The sequence below is a fragment of the Salmo salar genome, chromosome 09 (genome assembly GCF_965601325.2).
Source record: "Salmo salar chromosome 09, fSalSal1, whole genome shotgun sequence".
Classification (NCBI taxonomy): Eukaryota; Metazoa; Chordata; class Actinopteri; order Salmoniformes; family Salmonidae; genus Salmo; species Salmo salar.
In genome coordinates, this window is record NC_138299.1 from 139,499,022 (window position 1) to 139,515,532 (window position 16,511).

The window sequence follows — 16,511 nt, forward strand, 5'->3', positions numbered from 1 at the left end:
ACGATGTGAGAAATCTATTCCATTGAGGAATAAATGGATGACGCCTCACAAGCACTGAATGAATAACTTTACAGTCCATTTAGCTGAACCTGCATGGTGCTAATACATACGATATTCACAAGCTGTGTAACAGGAGGCAATTGACCAATAACTTCACATAGGCTACCTCTGGTATATAAGCAGAATGTATTTTATTTAAGAGAATGTGCAAACAGTTTTACTGTCATTACCATTGGTAACACCCTTGTATTTTTATGGTTTCCTTGGAAATACCCCAATTAACACATCGGCTTGGTGTATTCAACCAAAAAATCAACAGCGTACAAACTTTGTTGTTACTACGCAGCGAAACCTATATCACGACTCAAGTCAACATCTTTTTATTTTAGTCCTGAAAAGTGCAGGTTTAAACAGTTTTTAGACGCAACACATCCACACTTTGGCCAACTAAATGGATTTCTGCATGTATTATTTACAGTGGCCAATACAACCAAAAACATACTGATCGCAAGTCATCATTGTGTGAATCATGACCACCAAGGCATTAGCACTTCAGTCTTCTGGTCTCACTGCAGGGTAAATGCCCTGTTGACCACAGAACCGAGAGCCCTATTGCACAGCCTAGGAAGATAAAAGGCACTTCCTGTGCCCTGAAATTACACTTCTCAATAATGCATGAAGATGCTCTCAGTGATCTGCCTTAACCATGACTGTCTGGGATTACAGCTGGAGGTTTGAGCTTGGTAAGCTTCTGAAGACTGAGGTTTCCATCCTGTGTTGTCTTAAAGCATGAGATACATTTCTAAACAAAGTTGTAATATTTTGCTGAGTTGCATATTTGACATGAAGGTACACTTAAGTTGGCTATAGAAAAGCAACAAATTGGCTTCATCCACACTCCCACAATACACTTATTATGGCTTATTGTATTGGCTATTTTGAAAGGCAGGGACATAATGGCTGGACACAAAAGAAAGAGAATTAGATGGAATTTAGTAGAGCATCTGTAGCTCACGTGATGTGATGGTGGTCAGGGGCTATAGTGGTCCAAACCTGGCTCTGTCTGTTCATCACACAACCCGCATGACTGGCTATTCAACTCAGGCCAGGCCAGACACATTGCACCACACTCCACCAGTGTGCCTGATCATATCCTGTCCTTCATGATCTGTACAGCCCTTTGAGATATCAGCTGATGTAAGAAGGGCTATATAAATACATTTGATTTGATTTGATATAAGGTCATATATATTAATGACCAATGGGAATGCATTTTGAACATTTTACAAGATAGTTATGAAAGACGATATATCTGTGTAACTACATTAATTGTAAGTAACCATGGTAACCCAAGACAAATTACCTCAAACTTGCCTAACAATGACGACGGACAACTGAGGATCAGCTGCAAACACATCAACTTTGTCCTTAGACCCCTCTCCCTACCTATAAAATCACTTCAATCAGCAATCCCAACCTTAACACAGCAACAACCAGTCATCCCACATACACACACATCCACACTAAAATAACACACTGCAGACAGACCTACTGAACTGTGAACTGTGTGTTGATAGTAGTTTCCCCTCCTACAAACATGCACAAGGAGTAATGACAGGGGAACAAAGACAACTACCAAACTGCACATCCAAATCAAAACCTTCATGCAATCTCTCATACATCCCCATTGCAATACTATCACTCACCTTTTGGGCTGGTGCCATATAAACAGTGTTACTCAGACCTGGCAATTGTCTCCACAGGTGTAACAGTCTAAAGAGACCCTTCAGAATGAAGTGACTGCACACAGATCTTCAAACTTGACCAAACAGAGTAGCTAACAGACGAATCGCAGCAGCCTGCTGTCCACTAACAAAACCCTGTTTGTTTCCCATATTGTGACTGATGTTGTTTCTCCAGTAAAAACAAACAATGACATTCCATGACTTGCAACTGTATTCCCGACTCGCCTTTCCAAATGAAAAGCGTATTCAGACACCTCAGTCAGCAGGGACAAAGCCACAGATCTAGCACATGCAGGGTGGGCGGGCTGGGGGCCATAGGGTGACAGGACAGCAGCCTCCTATACACCACGCCATCAAACCCCACAACCTATACACCACGCCATCTAACCCCACAACCTATACACCACGCCATCTAACCCCACAACCTATACACCACGCCATCTAACCCCACAACCTATACACCACGCCATCTAACCCCACAACCTATACACCACGCCATCTAACCCCACACCTATACACCACGCCATCTAACCCCACACCTATACACCACGCCATCTAACCCCACAACCTATACACCACGCCATCTAACCCCACTACCTATACACCACGCCATCTAACCCCACAACCTATACACCACGCCATCTAACCCCACAACCTATACACCACGCCATCTAACCCCACAACCTATACACCACGCCATCTAACCCCACAACCTATACACCACGCCATCTAACCCCACTACCTATACACCACGCCATCTAACCCCACAACCTATACACCACGCCATCTAACCCCACAACCTATACACCACGCCATCTAACCCCACAACCTATACACCACGCCATCTAACCCCACAACCTATACACCACGCCATCTAACCCCACAACCTATACACCACGCCATCTAACCCCACTACCTATACACCACGCCATCTAACCCCACAACCTATACACCACGCCATCTAACCCCACAACCTATACACCACGCCATCTAACCCCACTACCTATACACCACGCCATCTAACCCCACAACCTATACACCACGCCATCTAACCCCACAACCTATACACCACGCCATCTAACCCCACAACCTATACACCACGCCATCTAACCCCACAACCTATACACCACGCCATCTAACCCCACAACCTATACACCACGCCATCTAACCCCACTACCTATACACCACCATCAACCCCACAACCTATACACCACGCCATCTAACCCCACAACCTATACACCACGCCATCTAACCCCACAACCTATACACCACGCCATCTAACCCCACAACCTATACACCACGCCATCTAACCCCACAACCTATACACCACGCCATCTAACCCCACAACCTATACACCACGCCATCTAACCCCACAACCTATACACCACGCCATCTAACCCCACAACCTATACACCACGCCATCTAACCCCACAACCTATACACCACGCCATCTAACCCCACAACCTATACACCACGCCATCTAACCCCACAACCTATACACCACGCCATCTAACCCCACAACCTATACACCACGCCATCTAACCCCACAACCTATACACCACGCCATCTAACCCCACAACCTATACACCACGCCATCTACACCACGCCATCTAACCCCACACTATACACCACGCCATCTAACCCCACAACCTATACACCACGCCATCTAACCCCACAACCTATACACCACGCCATCTAACCCCACAACCTATACACCACGCCATCTAACCCCACAACCTATACACCACGCCATCTAACCCCACAACCTATACACCACGCCATCTAACCCCACAACCTATACACCACCCTAACCCCACAACCTATACACCACGCCATCTAACCCCACAACCTATACACCACGCCATCTAACCCCACAACCTATACACCACGCCATCTAACCCCACAACCTATACACCACGCCATCTAACCCCACAACCTATACACCACGCCATCTAACCCCACAACCTATACACCACGCCATCTAACCCCACAACCTATACACCACGCCATCTAACCCCACAACCTATACACCACGCCATCTAACCCCACAACCTATACACCACGCCATCTAACCCCACAACCTATACACCACGCCATCTAACCCCACAACCTATACACCACGCCATCTAACCCCACAACCTATACACCACGCCATCTAACCCCACAACCTATACACCACGCCATCTAACCCCACAACCTATACACCACGCCATCTAACCCCACAACCTATACACCACGCCATCTAACCCCACTACCTATACACCACACCATCTAACCCCACAACCTATACACCACGCCATCTAACCCCACAACCTATACACCACGCCATCTAACCCCACTACCTATACACCACGCCATCTAACCCCACAACCTATACACCACGCCATCTAACCCCACAACCTATACACCACGCCATCTAACCCCACCTATACACCACGCCATCTAACCCCACAACCTATACACCACGCCATCTAACCCCACTACCTATACACCACGCCATCTAACCCCACAACCTATACACCACACCATCTAACCCCACTACCTATACACCACGCCATCTAACCCCACAACCTATACACCACGCCATCTAACCCCACAACCTATACACCACGCCATCTAACCCCACAACCTATACACCACGCCATCTAACCCCACAACCTATACACCACGCCATCTAACCCCACAACCTATACACCACGCCATCTAACCCCACAACCTATACACCACGCCATCTAACCCCACAACCTATACACCACACCATCTAACCCCACAACCTATACACCACACCATCTAACCCCACTACCTATACACCACGCCATCTAACCCCACAACCTATACACCACGCCATCTAACCCCACAACCTATACACCACACCATCTAACCCCACAACCTATACACCACGCCATCTAACACCACAACCTATACACCACGCCATCTAACCCCACAACCTATACACCACGCCATCTAACCCCACAACCTATACACCACGCCATCTAACCCCACAACCTATACACCACACCATCTAACCCCACTACCTATACATCACTCCATAACCCCACAGCACAGGTTCCACCACCCCAGCAGAGAAATGGAAGCATAGGGAAGAGTATAGACTTACCTGATCTTGTCTGCTGCACTGTCAGACCTGGAAGGCAGAGAGATGAGAAAGGAGATGTCATTCACAGGGGCATCCTCGTATACTTCACTCATACAGGTGAAAACCTTAACTAACCATGGCATAATCAACAGTTATTGTCCAATCGCAGAATTCTGCAAAAGGCACCTAAAACAATGAGAGAAGAGGCGGTCCTCCTGGATAATCTTGTAAGCCAGTTAGCAAACACAACAATCCACAGAATGCATTTGTCAGAGCAAAACCTCTTCAGCTGGTGCAATGAATGCTAACGCTAATAACCTAGCCTGCTCCTATTACACAGGAACATCTACACACTGCCACCGGCATCCCAGCTAGCCTACCGGTAAGCCAGCTAGCCTGTGCCATGCTGTAGCTTCACTGTGAGCAAACAAACCGCTGCAGACAGCCACACATCAGACAGAACATCCAGAGCAGACATTAAATGTAGCTGTTACCTGCAGAGGAGACATGACATTCCGTGCCCTCTAAAGCTGGGTAAAGACCGTTCAAACCCCAGCAGCAGCAGCCAGGGATTACAAGCAGAGAGAAAAGAGTAGCATTCAGGAGAAATCCCATAAGGTCAAACGTAAGGTTCCTATTCGGAGCAGTACACAGAGAAATAGCGGGGGAGGAACTGTAGAGAAAAAGAGCGGGACGGAGAGGAGAGCAGGAGAGAGTGAGAAAGAGGGAGAGAGGAAAGGGAGAGTAGAATGTTGTAGCCTACTGTAGATACTATAGAAGAGAGTGAGAGAGAAATAAAGAAAAGAGATAAAAAGGGGGGATTCCAACAGCACCAGCTCAGCTGATTCTTCAATAATGGTTAATACTCTGTATTTCAATTTATTCAAAGCCATTATCACTGCTTCAAGTTTCATCACAGTCAATTTGGCTGTGATTTGTTTGAATGTCTAATCTTTTTCTGTCACCACTAAACCACTGTATGACAAATCCATTTTCATTACAAAGACGCAGCATTAGAAAGAGGCAGATATGACAGGTGCCTTTAGAAGCTTCATCCTTCCCTCAGCCTTCCCTTTCTCTAGAGTGAGCTCAGGCCATTGAGTTCCTCCTGATGTAGTATCTCATAGCTGAGGTATGATCTTCTCTCTCTCCAGGCAGGGAAGCAGGCAGGCACCACGCTCTCCCCCTATCTCTGTTCTCTGTCTGATTTACTCCCCATGCCTGACATTTGTGCTCCCTGAGACCACTGCAATATATCCCCACTGCTGACAGAGGTAATACTGAGCTGGAGCCTGAGCCATCCACCCACTCACACCACAGCCCACTCACACCACAGCCCACTCACACCACAGAGAGGGAGGAACAGTATGTTCTCACTCACATTCAAAGCCCTGCCACTAACATGTGAATTACAATTGCTAGCAAATTTTGCATGCTTAATTTATTTTATTTTATTTTATCTTTATTTAACTAGGCAAGTCAGTTAAGAACAAATTCTTATTTTCAATGACAGCCTTTGTTCAGGGGCAGAATGACAGATTTGTACCTTGTCAGCTTGGGGATTCAAACTTGCAACCTTTCAGTTACTAGTTACTAGTCCAATGCTACTCACTTAGTGAGGAGCGACGAACCGCCCTTGCTGTCTCTGCCTGGCTAGCTCCCCTCTCTCCACTGGGATTCTCTGCCTTTGACCTTTGTGCATCGCTTAAGAGGGTTGAGTCACAGACGTGGTTTTGACAGGTTTTGCTCCCTTACGGGCTCGTGCGTTGGAGGAGATCTTCGTGGGCTATACTCAGCCTTGTCTCAGGGTAGTATGTTGGTGGTCTGTTGATATCCCTCTAGTGGTGTGGGGGCTGTGCTTTGGCAAAGTGGGTGGGGTTATATCCTACCTGTTTGGCCCTGTCCGGGGGTATCGTTGGATGGGGCCTCTCTCACTCCCTCCCGGAGGACCTGAGCCCTAGGACCATGCCTCAGAACTTTCTGGCCTGATGACTCCTGGCTGTCGTGCTGCTGCTCCAGTTTCAACTGTTCTGCCTGCAGCTATAGAACCCTGACCTGTTCACCGGATGTGCTACCTTGTCCCGGACCTGCTGTTTTCGTCTCGTCTCGGACAACTGACATTTACTCCTGAGGTACTGACCTGTTACACCCTCAACCACTGTGATTATAATTTAACCCTGCTGGTCATCTATGAACATTTGAACATCTTGATGAACAATCTGGCCTTAATGGCCATGTACTCTTATAATCTCCACCCGGCACAGCCAGAAGAGGACTGGCCACCCCTCAGAGCCATGTTCCTCTCTAGGTTTCTTCCTAGGTTCCTGCCTTTCTAGGGAGTTTTCCTAGCCACCGTGCTTCTACATCTGCATTGCTTGCTGTTTGGGGTTTAAGGCTGGGTTACTGTATAGCACTTTGTGACATCTGCTGATGTAAAAAGGGCTTTATAAATACATTTGATTGATTGCTTGATAATATCAAGTGCCTTGAATCCTTACCTTATCATATTACTTCTTGTTATTGTTGCTAAATTACAATGATTAAAAACAGCTAAATTGAAGACTGACATGTCCCATTGAAAAACATATTCATTGAACTCATTACCAACACCATGGAAAGTGCCTCTAAATTGTCAATAATGAGCGTTACAGTCCAGATGCCAAGCACTGCTGAGGACCAACTGCCATCTAGTGGTGAAAAAGAGCAGTGTTGAGGACCAACTGCCATCTAGTGGTGAAAAAGAGCAGTGTTGAGGACCAACTGCCATCTAGTGGTGAAAAAGAACACTGCTGAGGACCAACTGCCATCTAGTGGTGAAAAAGAACACTGCTGAGGACCAACTACCATCTAGTGGTGAAAATGCAGCAGTATAATAAGTAAACAGAATAGAGTCATTTCCTGAGCATCCTGATTCATACAGTCAGCGCTCTCCCGTTGCTTTCATCAAACCACAAACAATTAAACCCTTTTGCATAAATACAAAACGTAGAATACAAACAACATAATACACATACAAGTAAATTCAGAATCTTCTTGTATTTACCTCTCCTCTCGGATGAAGGGAGTCAGGAAGCGAGTGGAGTCATCGTCATGGCTGCTCTGCTGGCTGCTCTGCTGGCTGCTGTGTGACAGAACACAACAGAGAGGAACAAATGTCAGTCATACACCAATACACAATCACTCACAGAATAAATCCCATGAAAACATATCATGTGGCCCTACCCACTCCAGGTGCATTCATAGAACATTTCACTCAGAATCTTCTTTTATTTACCTCCTCTCCTGAGAATATGTACATCAGTACACTACAATAGATGTACTTCTTAGTTATACCCACTAGATGGCACTACAAGACACACACAAACACTGATCATGAGTCAGACAGAGATACAGAGGTAAAGGTCTGTGGTGGAGATGTTCACCAACTGTATACTGTGGCATTTAAGAGAATCCCACCCGTCCTGCTGTGCTGCTTGGATACCCATTAAACCCATTTTATCTCTGTATACTGATTTGATTCCCAGTTAGAGGCATTTTAAGTCCATCCAGAAATGTTGAAGACATACAGGTAACTGCCAAAATAAAAGAAACACCAAGATAAAGTGTCTTAATAGGGTGTTGAGCCACCATGAGCTGCCAGAACAGCTTCAATGCACCTTGTCTGGAACTCTACTGGAAGCATGCAACATCATTCTAGCACGATAAATTCTATAATTTGGTGTTTTGTTGATGGTGGTGGAAAACGCTGTTTCAGGCGCCGCTCCAGAATCTACCATAAGTGTTTTATTGGGTTGAGATCTGGTGACTGAGACGCACACACACACACCCACACCCTTTAAACACCCTATGCTCCTTTGAGACGCCTCTTTTAAAGTCACTGAGATCTCTTCTTCTAGCCATGGTCACTAGAAATAACGGGCAACTGGGCCTTTTTATACATGACCCTAAGCATGATGGGATGTTTACTGATTAATTAACTCAGGAACCACACCTGTGTGAAAGCACCTATTTTCAATATACTTTGTATCCTCATTAACTCAACTGTATCCTTTATTTTGGCATGACCTGTAGGTAGCTGACATGGAGATATGGTCTGATATCTAAGGATGAGCACTTTTCAAAGATGAACTTTGACATCGTCTTTAACATGATCTTACAGTCATAGGGGCAGCTTTTAACATAATACATTTGCATAAGACAGATGTTCAGAATTATCCAAAGAGAAACTGAGAGCTATGTTTCCTCCAGTCTCCTTCACGGTATTCAAAAGTAAAACAGAACCTAGGAAATATTTTTTGCTCATCACGTTGCCTCTGAGGAGACAGATTAAAACTGCAGACTAGACCAAATAATGCTTCAGCAAAATACTGTCAATCATTACGTGTTTTGAGACCTTGTAAAATGGTGCTTGTGTCCATGACTCCATAGGTTTTTAGAGAGGGCCTTTTTTTGTTGTTGCTTTGGTCATATTCCCCACTGTCAACTTAGCGTCTGTGGTTTCTCCCTGATGTGCCAGACAGTGAAGTTCTGCGTAAGTTTTCCAGGTAGTTATTAATGTTGTTTTAAGGGTTGGAGGGAGATGTATACTCTAGTGAAACATTCAGCAATGCCTGGATTGCACCTGCTCTACAATAAATCAGGTGTAGGTTATTAGTAAACTCACTGCTCTGAGTTTGTTTGCATGTGTGTGATGGTCAGACTAGTGTATGGAGTGTACACCATTGTGCATGCCTCTTTCAAAACACAAGCAATGAAAGTTGACGTGGCATAAAGCCTCACTAAATCATTCATAACTCATACACAATTGGTTCAATATGTGCTTTGAACACGATAGCTACTGTAGGAGATGTAACAAAACACTGTAGGTTTAAAGAGCACTGGCATTACATCAGACTTAGAGGCATACAGAGTAGTGGTCATGGTGTTTTCTCCGGGCTTTGAATTCATTCCAAAGCAATTGCTTTTCAGGATGAGTTTCTGAGAGGCAATCCAAACAAAATGGATGACTTTAATAGACTATGAGACAACCATCCGCTCGGCAACCAAATCTCCTATTATGTTGTCTGTACAAGTATCAACAGTGGCTGATTCGCAAGAAATAGCCACTTACAAAAAAACGTGCGCAGGGTTAACATTTCTCCTTCACCACATTCCTTAGTTGAAAGCTGAGGAAAACCTGTACACTAAAGGAAAATAATAATATGCTCCTGGAAATCTCTTCAACAAACCATATCAGAAATAACCCTTCTAAAAATTCATCTGGGAGGCATTTCTAATCTCTTCTATTGCATTAGCAACACTTTCCAAGTCTTGTTAACTGTTATCTTTAATCTCCAGTATCTTGCCGAAAGGTTTTGTCTCTGAAATATTTTAATCCATGGTCTAGATAGAGACACTAATGCCTGGTGAAAGATAAGACCTGGAATTATTTAGGGAAACAGGACAGTATCTGCTCACAACAGAGACTCCACAGGGGCTAAAGCGACTACCACTGCCAGACCTCCCACACACACACTATACTCACACACTGCCAGACCCCCCCCACACATTATATTTACACACTGCCAGACCCCCCCCCCCCACACTATACTCACACACTGCCAGACCCCCCCCATACTATACTCACACACTGCCAGACCTCCCACACACACACTATACTCACACACTGCCAGACCCCCCCCACACATTATATTTACACACTGCCAGACCCCCCCCCCCCCCCACACTATACTCACACACTGCCAGACCCCCCCCATACTATACTCACACACTGCCAGACCTCCCACACACACACTATACTCACACACTGCCAGACCCCCCCCCACACATTATATTTACACACTGCCAGACCCCCCCCACACTATACTCACACACTGCCAGACCCCCCCCCACACATTATATTTACACACTGCCAGACCCCCCCACACTATACGCACACACTTGCCCCCCCCCCCCCCCCCACACTCATACAATGCCCCCCCCCAAACTAAACTAACACTTCCAGGCCCTCCTAACACACACATTCCACTCTCACAATCTGATCAAAACACTTGAGACACTACCACACACACATTCTCAAGATAAAGCTGTCCCTGTTTCTGAACTGGGAGACAGAGACAAGACCAGACTGGAGGAGTTATTACAGGCTGAGATGGGATGGTAAGAACCACAGTTACACCAAATACACACCATAATATAAACTGGGTGTTTGAGCCTTGAATGCTGATTGGCTGACAGCCGTGGTATATCAGACCATATACCACGGGTATGACAAAACATGTATTTTTACAGTTCTAATTACGTTGGTAACCAGTTTATAATAGCAATAAGGCACCTCGGGGGTTTGTGGTATATGGCCAATATACCACGGCTAAAGGCTGTATCCAGGCACACTGTAGTATGGAGATTAAACACAAACCTTTACTTGTTAAACTGAAACAATAAGTTACATTGTAACTACAGTAAGTTACTTGCACTTACCAATGACTACGTTTGATGTACAGTACCAGTCAAAGGTTTGGACACACCAACTCATTCAAGGGTTTATCTTTATTTTTACTATTTTCTACATTGTAGAATAATAGTGAAGACATCAAAACTATGAAATAACACATATGGAATCATGTAGTAATCAAAAAAGTGTTATATATTCTTGAAAGTAGCCACCCTTTGCCTTGATGACAGCTTTGCAAACGCTTGCCATTCATTCAACCAGCTTCATAAGGTTCATAACCTGGAATGCATTTCAAGAAAAAAGGTGTGCCTTGTTAAAAGTTCATGTGTGGAATTTCTTTCCTTAATGCCTTTGAGTCAATCAGTTGTGTTGTGACAAGGTAGGGGTGGTATACAGAAGATAGCGCTATTTGGTAAAAGACCAAGTCCATATTATGGAAAGAACAGCTCAACCATCAAGCGCAGGAATGGAAGACCCAGAGTTTCCTCTGCTGCAGAGGATAAGTTCATTAGAGTTACCAGCCTCAGAAATTGCAGCCCAAATAAATGCTTCAAGTAACATACATCTCAACATCAACTGTTCAGAGGAGACTGCGTGAATCAGGTGAATTCATGGTCAAATTGCTGCAAAGAAAACACTACTAAAGGACACCAATAAGAAGAAGAGACTTGCTTGGGCCAGAAAATACGAGCAATGGACATTAGACGGGTGGAAATCTGTCCTTTGGTCTGATGAGTTGGCCTGTAGAGTGAAGGAAAAGCAGCCAACAAGTGCTCAGTATATGTGGGAACTCCTTCAAGACTGTTGGGAAAGCATTCCAGGTGAAGCTGGTTGAAAGAATGCCAAGAGTGTGCAAAGCTGTCATCAAGGCAAAGGTGGCTACTTTGAATAATCTAAAATCTGAAATATGTAGGTTTTTTTAACACTTTTTTGGTTACTACATGATTCCATGTGTGCTATTTCATAGTTTTGATGTCTTCACTATTATTCTACAATGTAGAAAATAGTAAATATAAAGAAAAACCCTTGAATGAGTCGGTGTGTCCAAACTTTTGACTGGTACTGTATATCAAGAGGACTTATCTAAAACTGTAACAAATACTTTATTGGATATCATACAGTGCAGATGGATCAGTTTTGATATGGATCAGATGTGATATCTGGTAAGACACAAAATGAAGACCCAACTCCAATATATTCTCTGAACAGAGTTGTCCCTTGTGTCAGAGACTGGAAAGATCTGACCTCTGACTGAACAAAGTGTGTCATGCCATGTCTGACTGTCTCACTTTCAATCTTACTGCTGTATGAGAGAATGATAGACAATCCACACTGTGGGATTTGCATACAAACTGGAATACATTTGCCATTTAAACAATTCAAACTCTAGATAGATAATAGTACATCTAAGACAACTTCAGGCCCTATCAAACACGGCTTTGGCAATGATTAGGCCGAGACGCTCATTTGAAACACTGTTCCGAGTCAGATAAAGCACAAATAGTTGTGCACTGTCTTGGATTGTCAAACAGGAATTCAGCTAACTGCTAAGGAATAGTGCCTAAACCATGGCCCAGTATTCTCCCATGGTACAACTTATAGCATTATCAGTAGTTAGCGTACTGTACTCACAGCATGTTTGACGCGTGTTCTCTGTGAAGTCCTGCTAAAATGTGTTAAGAACGTCCGGAGGGGTACATAAGTCACACAAGCCCGTTTAACTATTAATGTCATCGTACTATGTTTATACATTAACTGACCAAATACACAGCTAGGTCGCACTTGAGCTTGGACTGAAGCTGTAGTTACCTGTAGCCGTAGAAACTAGAGTCATCCATTCCTTCGGGTTACAAGATCTATCTTGTGAAACAGATAGCTCATAGCCACATTTTTATATACACAATCACCCTTGAGTAAAAATGTAACAATAAAACAATACTTCCTCTGTAACTGATTTACTTTTCGCATTGTTGAAATGACTGAGTTCAGGGCATTCAATACAATTGAAGGGCTATGCCCTGCTTGTTGTGGTGACAGGGACAATTACAACACAATGAATGCTTATTGCATTGCTTTCAAGTACACTGACAATGGCCTTGAACCAGATGTGACTACAATGGCTTCACCTGAGGCTTGCTACAGACAGAACCTCACTGCAAAATAGGAAACCTGGAAACCATATTTTATTGGTGTGCAAAGGCTAGTATGACAGACCATCCATTTCCAGAACCATACTGTGGGAGTGAATAATGTATGAAGTACATTTATTGTGGTGTGGCAATTGCGAGGGGCTTCACATAAAATCTCTAATATGGCCATGGTATTGGAACTGAGAGCCAGCCAGGAGACCTATACAGTAGCTTCCAGCAGACCATCCCCCAACTTCCTCACTACACTACATCACCTGAGCAAGAAGCAGTTCCTTGTTCCCATCAAGGCTGCTCTGACCATGCACTTACACGCCCTGCTGGCACTGACAGCCCCCATTGCACTACATTGTAAATCATAGCAATATGAAGAGTGGGAGGAGAATGCTGGAGCCAGAGCAGCATATGACAAACAGACATCCACTGTGGGTTAAGTCTGGATCAACGGCACAGCCCTGAAATTAGTGTGCTGTCATTGGTCACAGCTTCCTTTATGAACGCTTAATTCATGGCTGTGTGCTGCAGAGGCAGTGGTTCCCTTAGGGCTACAAGAGTTGAGATGGAGAAAAATATGTAAATATCTCTTTATGTTCACTATCTGTGTCGCCTCTACCCAACATGATGGAAATAGCTTGGGTCTGCAATACTGCCAAATAAATAATTGATGATGGGATCATTAATATTGAGTTGTGGTGGTTTTTGTAACATAAGCCCACTGTTGGTCTTTTCAGTCTTCATACATCCCTTATTTCACAGCAAAACAGACCAAGACAGGACTATTCAGCAGCAGAAAGGAATACTGTATGTGTATGTGAACCATTGACTGATAATACAGTGTGAACAAACTGGTTCTGCACTCCTAGAGGGGGATATAGTTGTGATTAGTCTGAAATGGTAATGGTCCTGTTTTTCTAACTTAGGAAGCTGATAGGGTTATGCACACATGCCTCTAGGCAAAATAGGATGTTTTCAGTCAAATGGCATGGACATGGCATAATAACCCTCTGTATGTTTACCATCTCTGCTCCCTGCTAGGGGAGAGGGAGAACACAAATACCAGCAGAACTAGAAGCTTCTCCATTCCCCTTAACATAACAAGAATACAGTCTACACGGCAGGTTCTCATCTTATTGTTTCATTTGCTGACAAATCAAATCAAATGTTATTTGTCACATGCTTCGTATACAACAGATAAAGGTGAACAGTGAAATAAATGCTTGATGTTAGTGTGCTGTGTGTTACTCCGGTGCAAACCTCCCACTGGGCACACACTGGTTGAATCAACGTTGTTGTCACATAATTTCAATGAAAGAGCAGTATGTCCAACATACTGTACATATTAGAACAAATTACAACTAGTTATTTTCTCATGTCAATAAATTGAGAAACTAATGGTTCTTCTAGAGGACAGGAAAGAAGTTGAGAATAGATGATCCTGTGTGCTATGGAATTCTTTGCTTCTTAAACCGTGACTCCAAACAGTAAGGCAATTCCATGGTAACAGAATGACGCTGATACTTTTTTCACTTTAAAAGTATGCCAAACTAAAACCATTGATTGCAAAGTTAAACAAAACTCTATGCACAAGGACTGCTTTTAACAAATTCCATTGTCAATTTAAAAAAAAAACATTTACTTGAAAAACAGTGCAGATGTGAAGCTGGGTAATAGAATGAGGTTAAAATCTCCCTCAGTTTTTTATGTGACCATGTTTTCCAAAAACTCAAGCCTCTACCCGCTCCCGAATTAAGATTCAAAGATGTCTGCAGAAAGAATGGGGTGTCAGCTATGACATGACACCTTGAGTTTGCAAAAAATCTCTTTTAGTTATATAACTACAGTAAGTGATGTGGATTAACACCCGGTAACAGAATGATGGTAACAGTATGACATCATGGGTCCCCTGTCATTATCTTCATTGTCATGTATCCTGAATAGGTACACAAAGGTAGAACATGTAATATCCCCTTTCGCATGTTTGAGTGTAACTCTACACACTGGCTATTAGGGTTTTTTCATTAAAACAATAAGAAATATTCATAAATTCCAGGTGCACAATGCAGAATACGTTCCTATTGCGTATTTTGGGCATATTGAATATGACCACTAGAGGGCAATGAAGTTATCTACTGCAGTTAATGGCTGAATCTCAAACCGAACTAAAACCGAAGGCCTTTATCAAGTGGCTACTTTCTGTTGTGTTCGATAGTGATCACTTGAGTCTGCAGTGTTTTGGCCAAAATTAGCATAGAGATTATGCACGCTCGACGTCTCAACTGAAAGGTATAAATATTCCAAAATTCTAAATCCATTTGCGTGCATTGTCTCTCGCGACCTGTCTTGTGCACGTGTGGAGCGCTTTATATCCTTGGCAAATCATTTGAAAGATGCATATCTATTACTAACATTACAGCATTGTTGCGTTAGGAATTAGTTAAAGATTATATATATTTTTTAATGATGATAATGATTGGGACCTGTTAGTGGTAGTTTTGTGATACCTGCACTGTGATTTAAATTTTGTGGAAGAAAAAAAACAAACATGGTTAGGGATTTTTTCTTAAAGGGATACTTCGGAATCTTGGCAATGAGGCCCTTTATCTACTTCTCCAGAGTCAGATAAACTCGTAGATACCACTTCTATGTCTCTTCGTGTAATTTGAAGAAGTTGTGAACTAGTGCTAGTGCAATTGCTAACTAGCGTCTAGCAGATAGCATAGACTTCCAGTCATTGCGCTAATGCTAGTTAGCTTTGTCTTGCGAAACTACCTCTAACTTCCTTCATACTGGACAGATATATAAAAATGGTATCCACAAATTCATCTGACTCTGGGGAAGTAGATAAAGGGCCTCACTGCCAAACTCCCGAAGTATCCCTTTAACGTTAACTTCCCATTTTCATTTAAACGTTTTAACATTTAAACATTCACACACTGCCCTACAGTAACTACGAATTTGGTCAAAAGTCTGATCTGTAATGCCCAGGTATATTATCTCATTAATGTGGTATTTAGTTTCCTGACACAAGAACAAGCCAGAATATATAATGGAGTGTCAGAAATTGCTGT

General features: G+C 43.5%; 1 protein-coding gene across 4 annotated transcripts in view; it reads right to left on the reverse strand.

Moving 5' to 3' along the window:
- The window catches only part of LOC106612972 (protein Aster-B), an 81,019-nt gene extending 67,951 nt beyond the window's left edge, over window positions 1-13,068 (reverse strand). For 2 of the 4 annotated variants that reach the window (XM_082956360.1, XM_082956359.1), the window contains exons 1-3: window positions 12,929-13,065; window positions 7,886-7,963; window positions 4,864-4,890 (exon numbers count right to left, since the gene is read on the reverse strand). In XM_082956360.1, the coding sequence (XP_082812486.1) occupies window positions 4,864-4,890; window positions 7,886-7,963; window positions 12,929-12,933 (110 nt within the window). In that variant the 5' untranslated portion in view covers window positions 12,934-13,065. Of the gene's footprint in view, window positions 1-4,863; window positions 4,891-7,885; window positions 7,964-12,928 lie in introns of all 4 variants that reach the window. The other 2 variants (XM_082956361.1, XM_082956362.1) reach the window with 2 other exon arrangements.
- Window positions 13,069-16,511: the final 3,443 nt, after the last annotated feature.